Source organism: Antrostomus carolinensis, unplaced genomic scaffold (genome assembly GCF_000700745.2).
Source record: "Antrostomus carolinensis isolate BGI_N321 unplaced genomic scaffold, ASM70074v2 scaffold12985, whole genome shotgun sequence".
Lineage (NCBI taxonomy): Eukaryota > Metazoa > Chordata > Aves > Caprimulgiformes > Caprimulgidae > Antrostomus > Antrostomus carolinensis.
Window position 1 is genome coordinate 19118 of NW_010317152.1, and position 15945 is coordinate 35062.

Genomic DNA, 15945 nt, shown 5'->3' on the forward strand with positions numbered 1-15945 from the left:
TGGGTGTCATCAGCCAACTTGCTGCAAGTGTCCATGTCGCCGACAAAGATGTTAAACATGACCGGTCCCAATACTGACCCCCGAGGGACGCCACTCATCACTGGTCTACACTTGAACATCGAGCTGCTGACTGAAACTCTTTGAGTTTCCACCCAATTCCTTATCCACAGAGAAATCCATTCATCTAGTCCATGTCTCTCCCACTTAGAGACAAGGATGTAATGTAATGCAGAACAGCATCAAATGCCTTGCACAAGTCCAGGTAGATGACATCAGTTGCTTTAGCTTTATCCACCAATGTTGTAACCCCCTCACAAAAGGTCACCAGATTGGTCGGGCATGATTTGCCCTTGGTGAAGCCATGTTGGTTGTCACCAGTCACCTCCTCACTTCCCATGTGTCTTAGCACGAGTATCTGTTCCATGATCTTGCCCAGTACAGAGGTGAGACTAACTGGCCTGTAGTTCCCTGGATCTTCCCTGCTTCCCTTTTTAGGAATGGTGGTTAAGTTCCCCTTTTCCAGTCCATGGAAACTTCACCAGACTGCCACAACTTCTCAAATACAATGGATAGTGACTTGGCAACTTCATTTGCCAGTTCTCTCAGGACCCGCAGATGCACCTCATCAGGTCCCATGGACTTGTGCACCTTCAGGTTCTTCAGATGGTCTCAAACCTGATCTTCTACTACAGTGGGTTGGTTCTTCATTCTCCCAGTCCCTGCCTCTGTTTCCTGCAACTTGGAGGGTCTGACAGTAACTTCTGTATTGTTTCCACAATGAAGATTTAATAGATATGAAAACACAAATGGCATAAAAAGGCATGAATCCATGTCAAAGGCAAGGAATAAGTAAGTGATATTCTTAATTCTTTCTGATTCATAAAATCCAGAGAAATATGTTTTAGTGGAATTATTTATAACATCATTGATGAGTTCACATATATATGCAGACTTACATATTGAAATGTAGGAAGTTTAAAGACTTACCAGTGCACTACCACTACGGAGTCTCTCAGCTATAAATTCATCCATGAGGTCAGGAACATTTGCATTGCTACTGCCAATATCACTATCAATAGGGTGCAGCTTTTGACTCATGTCCTCTCTATTAGCTAAAAGCAAATGAACAACTGTATATAGTAAAGAACACATCAAGATATTTTCAAAACAAAAGGTAAAAAAATTTAAAAACCCCTGCTAATTAACAGAAATAAAAAAATCAAAATTGCTAAACATGCATTTTAAGAATTTCCCTCTTTTAAAGCAGCTCCTACTTTAAGAATTAGTGCAGCTTCTTCTTCCCACTAAGCAGGGGTTAGTTGATTTCCAGTATCACCTTTAAGAGCAAGAAGCTTATAGGTAAGCACTACTCAAAGTTGTTAATGCTTGCTTTAAGGATACAGCATATATTCTTCCTCCATATCACAAAAAAATAAGTAACAAATCCTAAAACTTTTATGTAATTCCTAGAAGCTCCTTCTTCATTTTATTCCTAATGAAGAGCAATGTAGTGGAAAAAGTAAACTAGGCTGTAACATATACTAGTGACAAATGTCAATGTGGTACCGTATACAGTGGTACATGAAATGAAAATTCAGACTCTGGATGGTCAATGGTTCTGAAAAATTAATTATCATTAGTACTCATTTATCAGTGTTATATTTTTTACATAACTACACTCTTCATATTTAACTGTGGCTGTTATACCTGACTTCACAATCTTAACCTTTAAAGTCTTAAGTTATTCCAGTTCATGTTTTCTCTATGAGAATTTTTCCCTCAATCTCTCATGAGACCACAGTGTAGTTTATTGAGGCTCTGTTAAATGTTACAGATTTAAAGTAAAATGTACTTCTAAAATTAGTGCTTTCTAGATATGTCTTTTTCAGAAGTCTAGATTCTGCAGAGGAGCAAATAGCTTTTTCAAGACCCATGACAGTCACGCTCTTGTAGTGCTATGCTTTCAAAGACTGCCCTCAGGTGGCATTAACATCTTGATGCAGGATGCATTACAGAATCCTCTGTTAATCATGCCAGCATAACAACGGGAAAAAATAAAACCTACATTACTGCTGAAAGTTTATTTATTGTTCATTTCAGGTTATTTAAGATGTGAACTAAGACAGTAATATTAGAGCGACAGCCTTCTTTTTTGATAAGTCCACAGAGGTCTCATAGTTAGCAGGAGAAGGACTATTATGAGACCTTCATGAACATCCACAATTCCAAGAAAAAATAAAGCAATGAAAGATGTTGCCAAGATGTAACTGTATCCATTTTGAGGAATGAACACAGAAAAGCCGACAGCATGTTTTGAAAAGGTTCAAACAAAACCTTATGATTAGACTCACAGAGAATCGTTATAATGAAATCATTCCTGCAGTAGGAGATTTCTGTCTAAGACTGTTTTTTAAAAGTTATCTAAACTGACCTCCAGCTGTAAATTTGAGGGGCTTTTTTGTTTTGGAGGAGGAAAAGGAGGAAGAAGAGGAGGAGGAGGATGAGGAGGAGGAGGAAGAAGAAAACACACTAAATGAACCAGAAATACAATTAGTTCAACCTAGCTGGTGGAGAGCCAGGTCCTTCTGACAAACAAACTACACTCAGAGTGGAATAGCACGTTCTGATAAAATATGCATATGCCAATCATTCAGTAGGCTGAATTTTAAGGCTCTGCATGGTAGATTAAAATTCAAAACTCTCAAGGCTTAATCCTTTATTAGGTCATTTACTGTCTCTTCCTCTTCCCTAACCTGATGGTCTTCAGCAGCAAAGAGGTTCAACTAAATATCTTGAAAAGGGAAATTAGTAATTTAAAGTATGTAAGAGTAACTTATGCTGGGAGAAAAATCGGCTGTAGGCGCATGCATAACCAAACAGGGAAAGCAGTGATCATCCCAAAGCCTTTTGATTGCTTATCAGAGCTTGCTTCAGTTGCATTAAGCCAAACTGGTGCTGCCTTTCTCCTTTTGCGCTCTGCACACTGTTAGTGCTCACCTGCAGCTTTCCTTCCAAAATAGCCCATTACATGACTGTACAGATCCCTCAGTGGAGCCTCTGCTGGCATTCTGTTCTGCCTCTGTGGGGAAACATTTGCCTTCGGCTTCGAAAGAGCATGTACAACAGTTTTATAAACACCACCCAGGGGGCCCTGCTGTTGCGCTGACTCCTGACCTGATGCTCTAAAGGTGCTACGATTATGGAGCTGATTAACCGCAATACCTTCTTTTTGCAACATGGCTGCTTGAGTTTCTGTAGACTCCTTAATTTGCTTGCTGCCAGCTGAAGCAGCACTGATTGCATCTAGAGGTCTATATACTCCAGGTCTAACCAACTCCGTGACAGCTGATGAGCTGGTGCTTGCAGAGGTACTGCTGTTGCTGTTACCACTACCACTACTACTGAAGCCACTGAGTTTACGCAGTCTTGCTTTCCAAGCGGCCTCTTTGCTCTCAAGAGGATTGTAAAATTGAACCGATTCTGTAGATGGCCTAAAAGTAACGTGAACGCTATTTCTTTTTTTAGTCGTTATTTTCATGATTTTGGCCCTATGAGTTACGGTTTCGGATATACTCCTTTTAGTTGGTGACAGTTTGCTTGTGCCTGTGATGTGAGGCATTTGAAGGTTAACTTGTGCTTTAAGAGGAATTTTCTTTGCATGCATAACACGTGAGTTGGTTACTTTTTCATTAAACTGGGCACTTCTATGCTTTTCAGCTACCACTGCTTCCACAGCTAAATCTACATCAGCTTCAGTGGCTGCTTGCCTGTACAGGAATCTCTTCCCTTCTTTGCTGCTAGGACTACTTGACCCATGATCGAACGCGCTTTCATTTTGTTTATCAATATTTAACTGTCGGGCTTTATCGAGCGCTTCATTTCTTGTAAAAACGTCTACTTGAGTAGGTGCAATATTACTTATAAAGCCACTCTGGTTTTGTTCTAGGTGCAGCTCTGTGCTATCGGCTCTTTCTGTAACAGTGATGCTATTCGTGCATTGACCGGTCTGATCTCTATTTTCTAATCCATCCAGTGGTAATCTATCATTCCTATTTACTGATGTATCAACTTCATGAGCAGAAGCCTCACATTTATCTATCTCAAAGTTACCGCGAAGTTCTTCTTTTTCTTTAAGATATTCTCTCAGAGAGGAAAGGAGATCATCTTCACCTTCAAGGTCAACATACTGGCTTTGTTCAAAGGCTGTGTTTGCAAATTCTACCGGCCCTATTAAATGACAGAGATGGTCATAAATACTATCCCCAACTTCCAAGGAGGACTCTCTGCTATTTGTATCAGTGACATGGCTTTCAGTGGATCTATGCATTGAAGAGGTCTCAGTGGAACTCTGTAAGCTTGGAGCATGATGGGATGAACTGTCAATGACAGGAACTGCACCTTTGGCTCGTTCAACTGCGAATGGTTCCAGGATGTCAGAGGTGCTGCTGCTTCGTGGCAGTGGCTGTTCCTCATTTAATGCACCAAAAACTTCACTTGGAGCATCCTCACTCTGTGAAAAATGTCTGACTCGAGGTGGACGTGGAAGAATCTGAGCATCATCAATGTCTGTAGGAAAAAAGTATATGTAACATGCACAAAAATTTACATACAGAGACAATATTTATTTACTGCTACATCCTAATTATGTGACTTTAAAAGACACGAAAGTCCAGAGCCTTGTTTTCTCAAGTACAACAAAAATATTTTTTCCGGTACTAGAGTGTTAAAAAAACACACACACACATAATATCCAGTAGAGAATGTAATATAAATGAGTTAGACCATCAGAACACAGTTTTAAATGTTAACATGCATGAGAATAAAGTGAGACCACGGAACGTTTGGAAATACAGTTAAAGCTAGGGCTGTGCCAATAAGTTCAATAATTCAATCAATATTATTCCAACTAGCTTGTTCAGGAAATGGTTACCTGGAATACAAATTAGCTCAACAGTAGCACCCTTAATGGAATTTACATCTTGAGATACATACACAACTCCAAAGAGAACAAGCAAGTTTTCTGGAAAATTATAATTGTCTACTGAAGTGGCAAACTATTACTTTTTTCATAACTTGTGTGAATATATATAAATTACTGAAATATCAGAAAGGATAATATCGTACAATTAGAGCATACATAATAGAGCATGTATCTGAAGACTAAAGCTTCTAAATTATAAGGAAGAGTTGGCCCTATATAGAAAAGACAACTATTCATAATGGATAATTTAAAGATATACCTTTTTTCCCTAGAAGGATGTTTTGTCTCTTATCTTCAAAATGCAAAACTAAATACTATATGGAAGCTTACCTCCTCCTCCTCTTCCAGTTTTACTCAAGCAAATGTGATATTTATGAGAATTACCAAATTAAGGACTCTGCTACTGAAAAACATCCTGCAGCCTCACAACAGTTAACATTAGAGTAAAACCACTTTTGTTTATGAAAAATACCATTTAAATGTTATGACCATTTAAATCAGTGATTTCTTGTCTCCATTGAGACTGCTAATATGTTAGCATCAGTACAAATCATAGTTAACTGTAATGAAAGCTGCAGTTCCAACATGGATTACCTAGGAACTGTACAGAAGTATCTTCAGCCCACTTCACATTATCCTCTAAAATAACCTTGACGCTCCTCTTCAGATTTCCTGGAATGTTATAGGAACACTATACTATTAAAATACTATCAAATCACTGGTGTAGGCAAGACTTAAAAGTATCTCTTACAGACAATTCAACTAATTGCAATAATTTGAGCTCTCTCTTGCAGTTTTGTTTTTTTTTTAATTGGAAAGGCACTTGAACAGTAAGGTAAAAATAGCTTTCTCAATTTTCTGTTGGTTTCTTTTTGATAGAACCCCTTATTCCCAAGATTTATTTTTTACTACCTACCATTTAAAAAGTTGTAGATATGCTTTTAAAGTCAGGAATAACAATAAAGAGCTTAAATGAACAACAACAAGAGTTACTTGCCACAATAAACGGACTTACCTTGTTCTATCTAGAGGGTTTCTCTTCAGGGCTGCAATGGTGAATTTACTTAAAATCAGCACAAAATTTAAGCCCCTTTCCCTCCCATAAATCTGATGTACTACTGCCAGAACAAATATTTCAGATTATTACTTCATGGATCTCTACACCTCTTTCAGTAATATTTAATAATGATAATCTGAAGTCACCTTAAAAACCTGTTTTAGAGTGCTCACTATTTTCTGAGAATGTTAGAGCTGGAGCTGGATTTTCTCACATTTTCCTTCTGAGTGAAGCATACAAACTGAGGAGTGAGATACATCTGTACTTAATTAAATGGATGTGTTAGAAGGAGATGAAAAGTGGTATTTCTGTGCTCAATTTTTTAGAGAAGTTAAAATTTTAAAATGAAAGTTTGACCTGATACAAAGTTTACTGAACTATAAAGAAGCTATTAGACAGGAAATAGGGAGGTATATATTAGAAAAAGAGAGTGGATATCCAAGCTATTTCTGAAAACAAACAAACTGAAAATCATTGTAAATGGCACAATTTATTATTCCTTTCCTCTCTCTTCAGTTTTGATAAGCAACAAATTTCTCATCATTGTTCTTGTTTAATTTATTACTAACTATATGAGTTAACATCCTCTGAAATGAATAGTGTCTTTCTCTAGCTGGAGCTGTTATTTCAAGCTCTCTATTGATTTAGGCAGAGATTAACATGGGTTACACTTCTATAGTCTCAAAGTTATTTCTTACAGCTGCAAAAAAGGATTCAGTCAAAAATATGTACGATAATCTTAGTTATGAGATTAATACATGTACCTGTGATACACCGATCTCTTCTTGAGCCCTCAATATGCATCTTTCATACCTTTTACAAACTCAAGCTTATCCAAAGCAGCAGCCTGAGGACTGCATACTGTGCATGCATTGCAGTGATTATGATTTTCTAGGATGTTAAAAACTACTGGATGAAGAACTCCAAATGCACACCAAGCAGCTCCACAGATTGAAATAAATTCAGCTAGATTTATTTCAATGTTGATCCAGTATTAATTTCAGGTGCTTACATATGCATAACAAGCATAACACAAGTACACAAACATTTTCAAACAAATGTGTAGTGCTTGTGCCAATAGAGATTTATTTTTTGTAGAACAGAGGAGGAAATTAAGGAAATGAAAAAATATACTGTTATTGCAACATCAGCATTGAAAATACAGATAGAGTTTAAAAACACAAAGGAACAGCTCCTCCACAACCACGGCTCATCCTTCCACACAGGTATGCAGTCAAATTGGGACACCATCAGTTCCTCAGGAGTTTTCACTAACTACACTGCAACTGGGCTCCAGAAGGCTGGGTATGTGACACTCTGCACGTACTCAGGAGAAACACTGGCCTGGTTCCTAATCTGCTACAGTGAGGAAGAGACTGAAATTGGTAGTCCTAGTCAATCTCATCCAATCACAACCTTCCTTAAATCAACCTTACCTTTCTTTTTTCTACTAGACGGCAGAAAGAAAAGGTAGTTTTTCAGCATCAAGTGGGAGACAGATATAATAAAATATGAGCTCATGGAGAGACACATTCTGGCAAGACAGCATGACTGCAAGTAGAAGATTCCCATAAAACATTAGGACAGGATTATATTTCATTATGGAAAGTTAGTTCAGAACATGTTTTGCCTCTCAGCCTTCATTTTGATTCTTTTATAAGAAGACATTTTGTGAGTTTCTGGGATTAAGTAATAATTACAGCCATATTGACATTAAAATTATGATTTCTCTGTATTTCAACTTAATGATTACTTACTGATTAGGGAGCATGGTTGTAAAGGCATAATATACATCTCCCTTTCATGTTAATACTTCCTTTGACTCTTTTAGTCACAGTGGATAAGGAAAAAGTCTCTCAGCTGCAAGTTATTAGTCTGCCATTGTGGCCCACTGCTCCACTGCTTCTGGGAGTCTTGCCTACATTTCACTGACACTTTTTTTCATAAGTGGTCTTGTACCTGAAAATCCTCAATAGGAGCAGGAATGAATCATTACTTCACTAGTTATCCTATAAACATGTAAGATTAGATTTCCCATGATAACAGCTTAAAAAGAGTTCTTCTTAGAAATATTGCAGATTTGCAACCATTGCATTACACCAAATCACTTTACTAACTAAACACTTAAAGCATAAATTTCCACTTCCACTTTCTGGATCCTATTTGAAAAGTTGCAAATATTCTGCATATGGAAATACAGTAACTTAGAAACTACATGAAGGAATTACCATCTTAGGAAAAGCATCCTCGATGATGCTAGATGACTAGATGTCAATATTGTGCTTTTGCAATAAATTTTGTTAACCTACTAACTGATCTTGAAACAGAAACATTATGTCTCAATAAATAACAAATTATAGTGGGGTGTTGTGCCTTCCCCTTGAAAATTAACATACTGTACTGTACATAAGCTAAAGGTTTTAGCATAAATGCCTCCTTTTGGACTACTTGTCAAGATTCACCAGTGATCAGTGTGTCAATCTTTCAATGAGGAGCTTCACAGCTAAATAGGAGCTGATACTACTTCAGAAAACTTAAGATTAGGGTATCCTGTTCTTTTGGAATAATTTGAAATATCCTCTCCTTTGAGTTGTGTTGGATCTGAAAGTCCATTTGGATAACAGGGATATTCATATAATCCTGACATAAGAGGAAGGGCTCTCACAGCTAGCTAAACATCATTCATTACCTAAAGTGCACTTACGATAGAAACAATTTGTTTACTTCCCAAATTACAGGCTGTACATCTGGACAGAGAAGGCCTTCAGAAAATAATACATTAATTGTAAGAATAAAATGCAAGGAAAATGATAAAACACCATGTTTAAAAAAAAAGGGGGGGGGGGAAGAAAAAAGAAAGAGAGAGAGAGATATTTAAAAATGCAGAAAATTAGAAGAGCAAAGTGCACTCTGATCCAGTGGATAATTTTTCCTTTACTCTGCTACTTCCCCATTAACACACTAACAGTTTGCTTTTTGCACTAGAGTTTTTTAGTTTTCTGGCAATGTTCAAGGTTCTTGGGCACATCATGAAACTGTTGTGTTCACAACATCCATCTGCTGAAGAAGACACCAGAACCAGGCAGCGCTAGGACTTTTTCTATGTTAAAAGTGCAAAGGTCTGTAAGATTTTTTCACATTTAAGAATTACATGGGTCATGAAGTTTTTGCATTGGATGAGTGTCAACAGAAAGGATAACAGCAAGAGAGCCATCACGTTTGGGACACATTAGAAGAAAAATGCTAGCCAGGACTTTTCAGAAACATGGATGATAAAATTGACTGCAAAAGCACTTTTGCCTTCTTTAAGACAGGATGATTAAGTATCAATGACTAAATGACAAAATAATAGATCACTGTGAAAGCCCATTCCCTTCACCAGGTGCTCTTAAGAATTTCATTAAGAATTGACTATTTCCAACAATGCTACAGCCAGGTAGGATCTATTTCCTAATGGGTTGTTCGTGTATCATTCCTATAAAAAAATCCCCAAAAACTATTTTCTAAGTTCTAATAATTCATATCTCAGAAGAGATATCCTTTGCACTCATAAATTTATGAATTTATTACATATAATTTGTAATTTATTATTCTTTGTTTGTGGTGTCAAGATCTGCATTCAAATACTTTAATATTTTTCATTGTGAAAGTCCAGTATCTCTAGAGTGGGTTCCTTGAACTTTCCTGATTCTCCATTTATGTTTTCAGATTGAATAGTAAGGCACCAAGTTTCTGTTTCACAACAAGAAGACTTAGTTTTGGACACACATTAAAATACGATTATGTAAATACAGTTCTTGATACTTCTTGTGTAACAAAGGCAGGTAGGAGAGATAGAAAAGAAAAGAAAAAAAAGAAACTAACATATCTTCCACTAAAAAAATTATATCTTATATTTGTAAACAGCTTTGCCTATATATATCATCCTCCCACTGTGCTTTCATTTTTTTTTTCACTCACTGAGACAAAGGCATAGCATGATTGTCAGCCTTACATGCTACCAATTTACACCTAGGTAATATCTGGAGCACAAGAAGAAAAACAAAAAACATTATCTGTAAATGTTCATGCATGCATTTTTTAAATCTGTGCTAATTCTCAATGCTGAACCTTTTTCTTCAAAGAAAAATATCCAAAGAAAGCTACTGTCACACTTCTAGGCAACCACCCTGCTGGACCAAACATAATGTTGAGAAAAGCTACAACTCTACAAAAAACAGACCATTTGGAAAACAATCCCAAAATATAACACTTCAGAACTCTAAACTGCATAGATTTTTTAAATGTTTTTATATATTAATGAAAACCAAGCATCCTGTAAAGCTTATTATATGATACCATATACTTCAGACAATCTTTCTTCATGGGCGCCAAAGTATATCTTTGTCGTGGTTGTTCAGACACCACCTATGATGCTGAATTCAAAAATTTACATAGAAAGATGCGAATGGAAAGTCAAAGCAAAATTATGTTCTTCATTTCCCTCCTTCACTCATCACAAATAAAAACTCTAGATTAGTTGTACTCTATAAGTAGAAAGATGCTATATTACTGCTTACCAATAAATTGAAAAAGCAAGAGATTTCTCTAATTTTCACTTTTGATAGTAAACATTGGCACAGCACTAACTTCCAACAGTTCCAGAATGAATTGCAAAATAGCATGGTATTTTACATAACTCAAAATATTCATTCTTAAATCTCTTCCCCTCTCCCCCCATCCCCCAAGTATTTTTACTTTTAAAAATTTAATGCTTTAGCAGAATTTGAAAGCAGAAGGTTAAAAAAGTGATAAAGGGGGTGCAGAAATTAGCAGAGGTGGCACTACCTGAAAGCTCATCAGAAAGGGGAGTGAGAACAATATCAGGCAAGAAGGGTTTGGAAGTATGGATCAGAACAGGAGCACTTTTAGCACTGCGTATATAGGCCGATGGCAGAGCACATTCACCAATGGATCGGCTTCTCATGGCTTTAAAAAGGAAAAGAAAGAAGTGGGGAAGGAAAAAAGAAGAGTGACTATAATGAAAGGCTTGTGTCACAGAAAAAGCAGCAACAGAGAAAACAAAGATAAAAAGGAAGAAAATTCAAAAATTAAAACATTTCAGCACGGCAGATATTGGCAGAGCTGTAAGAAAGAAAAAAATCAGTGGACACATAAGACATTTTGAGTTTTTAACTTTTATGTAAAGCAGCAACAATGCCTTTTTTATGACAGTTACAAAGATTTTGCATTCAAAATCAAGAAACTAATGAATACTTTTTTTCCCATTGCATCAGGGGTTGAAAAATCAAAGTTAAAGTCACTCCACAAGCACTCAGAACTTCAAATTTTCCAACAGAAAAAGCAACTTACACTACATTTGCATTTTTCTAGTTTCCTTTGGTTTACTCCTGAAAAAAACATCTCTGAATTTTACACATACCCATACTCTTGAATTCACGATTCTCCAAAAGCACAAGGAAGAAATTACCAGTTTTGTGTGGAGAAATTTGCAATACAACTTGTTAGAGTTCCACATTAAAAATGAAATGACTGAAGTGAAATGGTTTGACAACAAAAAGCATTAAATTGTTTCTTATCCATAGGGTCTCGCTTTTACTTGATAATGGATAAATCTTGCTAAACTGAACCTAATTCACCTGTTTATATCTCTCATCCTGCGAACAGTCCTACAGAATGGAAAACTTCCATGAGAATTGTGGGATCAGGATCAAGGTTATAGCTGCAGCTTTTCTAATAGATATAAAATGAATCTTTATGACATTTACTTTCCTTTGTCAAAGTAAGACATAGCAAGAACCAATATTGCATTCAATCTCAAAATATACTTGAAGTTCTTCAAAAAGTACTATTCATTGTTTTAAGCAGCTTCCTTTTCAAGCTGTTGCAAATTTGGTAACTTGTTTTAAAATAGTTGCTGATAAACTTCTTTTAAGGAAACTTCAGTTCATCTTACATAAATATTGTCAGTACAATATTTAATCAGTCTTTGAACTTTTCTATATATATTTTCAAAACAACACGGAATATAGACTCAGAATCTTAGTGCTCCTGATCTGTATGGGAATCAGAAGTACAAGAATGGAGTGCAGTGAAAGTTGAGCACACCACACTTCTAAATGGGGTTAAAAAATTGTCCCTAACGGCAACATGCAGATAACTTGGGTAGGTCAATGTACATAGAGCAGAAAACACATTTGACAAATGCAACACAACTTGAGTGGAGTCTTAACATCAGTTTGAAAAAAACAATTCAGAAAGACAGACGTTTTCAAGACTGAAGCTATTCTCTATTAAACTGAAGTTTTTAAGACAGAAAACAGTTTTTTTTTTTTTAAAAAGGGAATTATGTGTAAGGCTTTAATATATCTTTGTTTAAGACATACAATAATAAAATTCAGGATACAATGATAGCTAGATGCATTACATTAATCATTGTGCATCTTAAAATGAATATAGGCAAGAGAAAAAAGAACAAGCTACATAGTAAATCTTAAGGGTCTTTTCCAACCTAAATGATTCCACGATTCTAAATAAACCAAACTTTTGAGATTGGATATTGTGTTGATTATAAATTTTAACATAAAGTGGCTCCCGTAATTTGACTGGATCTTTTCCATTGTATTACATTGATACTAGCAAGGGGCGGGGGGGCTGGCAGAACAACCCATTTACAATTTGGAAGGTGGAAATTTTACAGAAACTTTTGAAGGAAAAAAATGCAGTGTATTATTATTGAAATCAAAATTAATTTTGAGATGCTGTAAAAGGAAAATGTGATTTCAGTGAATTATTTTAAATAAGATGTGTCACATTCAATTAAGTAGTTAAGCAAAGGCAGACTTAATTAATAGAATGTGGACTAGATATTTGACAGTTTATAAACTTCCACTATTGTCTATAGACAAAAGTAGAACAATAGGTTATTAAATTCTGTCTAGTCCAATATTTTTATAGGACTGGAATATGCTGCTAAGTCACAAATTCTGTCTCTAACTCTACCAAAGATTTTTCAACCCATATGCATATCATGTTTAAAGGCCCTTTTCCAATAATTACTTTACATAAGTTCAGGCTAAAAATGTACACACTGCATATCAGAAAAGCTGTGATTTTTATTTGAGTAACACACATACACACAAATTTGGTGCAGCAAAAAATGTGTGCTGGCATGAGGATGGCTCAAAAAATAGAAGTGCACAGATGTACACAAAATGTGTACAACATAAAACAGACGAAAAAGAAACCTCAGCTTTTTCTTACCATGAAATATCCAACATGCACATCCCCCCTACTCAGATATAAAGAGTATATTACTCACCATCAAAGGAAATATACTACAGATCAGATATCATGCAACATATCTGAGGTCTGACTCAATTCCAGACTTAGCTTGTGGAGCTAATGTTAAACTGAAGGAGAAAATCTGACCAGCGAAATGTTCTATAAAAAATTTTACTTATTGTGACTTTCAACCAGTTTTTATATTATGTGACCCTGTGTTAACCAGCACAGATCCAAGAAGCATCCGAACAGCTTTCTTAGCAGACCTGAGACAATAACAAGTAACTGTTTGCAGACAGTTGAGACATATGCTTTTGTAATATAGTATTCAATAACATTTTTAAAAACTGAAGAGTTTGGGATTCTGGCTCAGGAAACTCTTTTTGAGCTTTTCATCTTTTAAAATTATTCTACTAATGCTGTGATGCTTGTCCACAGATGGTATTCTATGATATCAACAAAGCTGAAATTTTAAGAGGTTACAGTAATACAAACTTGGGCTTATTAATATCAAATATGTAAGATAATTGGAGGAAAGGGAAAAAAACATGGAAGCTAGAGTACAGTGAAACTAAAAATCAGATTAGTTTGCTGCTAACCAGGTCAACATATAGCTTGATTAGGATAAATTTCAGTCATTTTAGGGCTAACATCATACAAATAGCAATCTTTCAAATAGCAACAAAACAAAACCATTAATAAATCGACCAAACAACATAACCCTCTGACAGGATATCTGAAATATTAACAATTTGGGAAAGAGAAATTTTAACATGAGCTTTACCTTGTTAAGACAATTATGATTTAAAACAAAAACACTGCAAGAGCTAATCACAGACTATCTACAGAGAAGCAGAAATTACATTTAAAGCATCTGTGATACACAAGGAAAACTAGTCAACTAGGTGCTGTCAGCATGAGATACAGGAAAAGCTGTGAAGCATTTGAACGTGTGAAAAAGACAGGAAATTTTGAAGTAGTGACTTCATTTTCTCACATGTCTGTACTAACTCTCTCACACCAACAAAAGCCTTATAAAAAAAAAATGGAGAATTTTGAAAAATATCTAAATAAAAACTTTGACTAAATAAACTCTGTGACTTAAAAAAAAATAATTGCAAATATTTTTGGAAAAAGAAAGAAAATGTTAATTTCTGAAAAGCTAACACAATAGCATATTCAACTGCCAATATGCATCTTCAGTTTCCAAAACTGTGTCAGAATGTACCCGCTTCCAAGAAGTATTAGTGAAGCAACAACACATAATGACCAAAGCCACCACTACTACAGAGAGTAAAAAAGCAAGAGATATTCCTTAAAAAGGTTCTTCTTTCAAATAAAAAAGTAAAATTGCTTAATTTTCCTTCTCATAAGGGATAGCACTGAGATCATCAAGATGAGACAACAGAGTAAAGAAATTTGTAGTCCAGTTCACGTTAAGATATCCTAAGCAAATCATATGAACTTCTTTTGATCAATCCACCTAAAGCACTCTTTAGCATCACTCATTTCTAACACAGGAAAGAGTATCTGCAAGTAATAAAGCTGAGAAACAGATGACTTCAGAAAAGAAGAATTACACACTTTTGTGCCAATCTTTCATTAATGCACATTTCAGGGTGTAGTAAAAGACAACACAATTTATAAACTATGCAGACATATACATATTCCTCACACTTTCCTTTGCACAGTTGGAAAATACTCAGCCTATTTTTGTGAACAGTTTATGAAAACACGCACTTAGAAAGCCAATTACCCACCTATCCATACCATTGCTCAAACCATTCCAGCTTTTTTCTCTTGCATATACACACAACAGTATTATTTTTCCAGTCCGTCTTAAGCATGTGATCAAACTCATTGAGAATTAACACATCAACTGCAGTAATTCGCAGTAACTATAGTTCTAGTAACCACAAGCTATTCAGGTGCCCTCAGAGCACATAAGGCTGCATATTTTACATGTTTAACTAGTTACTATAGATAGTATACTTCTGTGGAAAGATGTTATCCACATTGCTACAAAAGTCAAGTTATTAATTCTTTACCATTTCTCAAATGTCACTTATATCAGCTTTTAGAGATACATACCAACTGTTTTCTGCCGTACTATGCTTCTTGCCTTTTCTGTTCCTGGAGAGCCCGTGGTTGTAGCACTGCGTTGTCTCATTGGTGCTTGTCCAGGCTGATCACGGCTCCAGCCTCTAGAAAAGGACTTATCAACGGAAGATTTGGGGAATTCATGCCCAACTCCTGCAAAAATACAATCGTAAGCCTATTCACTTATATTCTGGTATCACTAGATATTTGTGGTTGTGTCTTTTCCAAGAGTTTTAAAGCTGGACAGAATAAATTACATAATTAAAGCAAGCATGACTTCAAAAGCTAAACAGCTCGTTACTGATTTTTAAGTATATAAACCCACTCAGCCAGCGTTAACACTGAGGGATACTCAAACTTTTTTGGAAGTGTTTGTGCTATTCAGCTATTGTCATTTTCTTTTCTGACCAGTCAAGTGCAAAACCACAAGGAAACTTTTCCTTTGCTGTTCTTATTAGACAAAACACACAAAATCATAAGTTACAGACCATTAATATTGTGGGGATTTTTACAAATATTTTTG

General features: G+C 35.7%; 1 protein-coding gene across 1 annotated transcript in view; it reads right to left on the bottom strand.

The window, feature by feature from the left end:
- Positions 1-15945, bottom strand: part of LOC104518050 (Ral GTPase activating protein catalytic subunit alpha 1) — a gene marked incomplete at both ends in the record, with an annotated part of 50264 nt that overhangs the window by 18210 nt on the left and 16109 nt on the right. The window contains 4 exon segments of the mRNA XM_029085082.1: positions 988-1112; positions 2998-4566; positions 10866-11006; positions 15414-15575. Of these exon segments, the coding sequence (XP_028940915.1) occupies positions 988-1112; positions 2998-4566; positions 10866-11006; positions 15414-15575 (1997 nt within the window).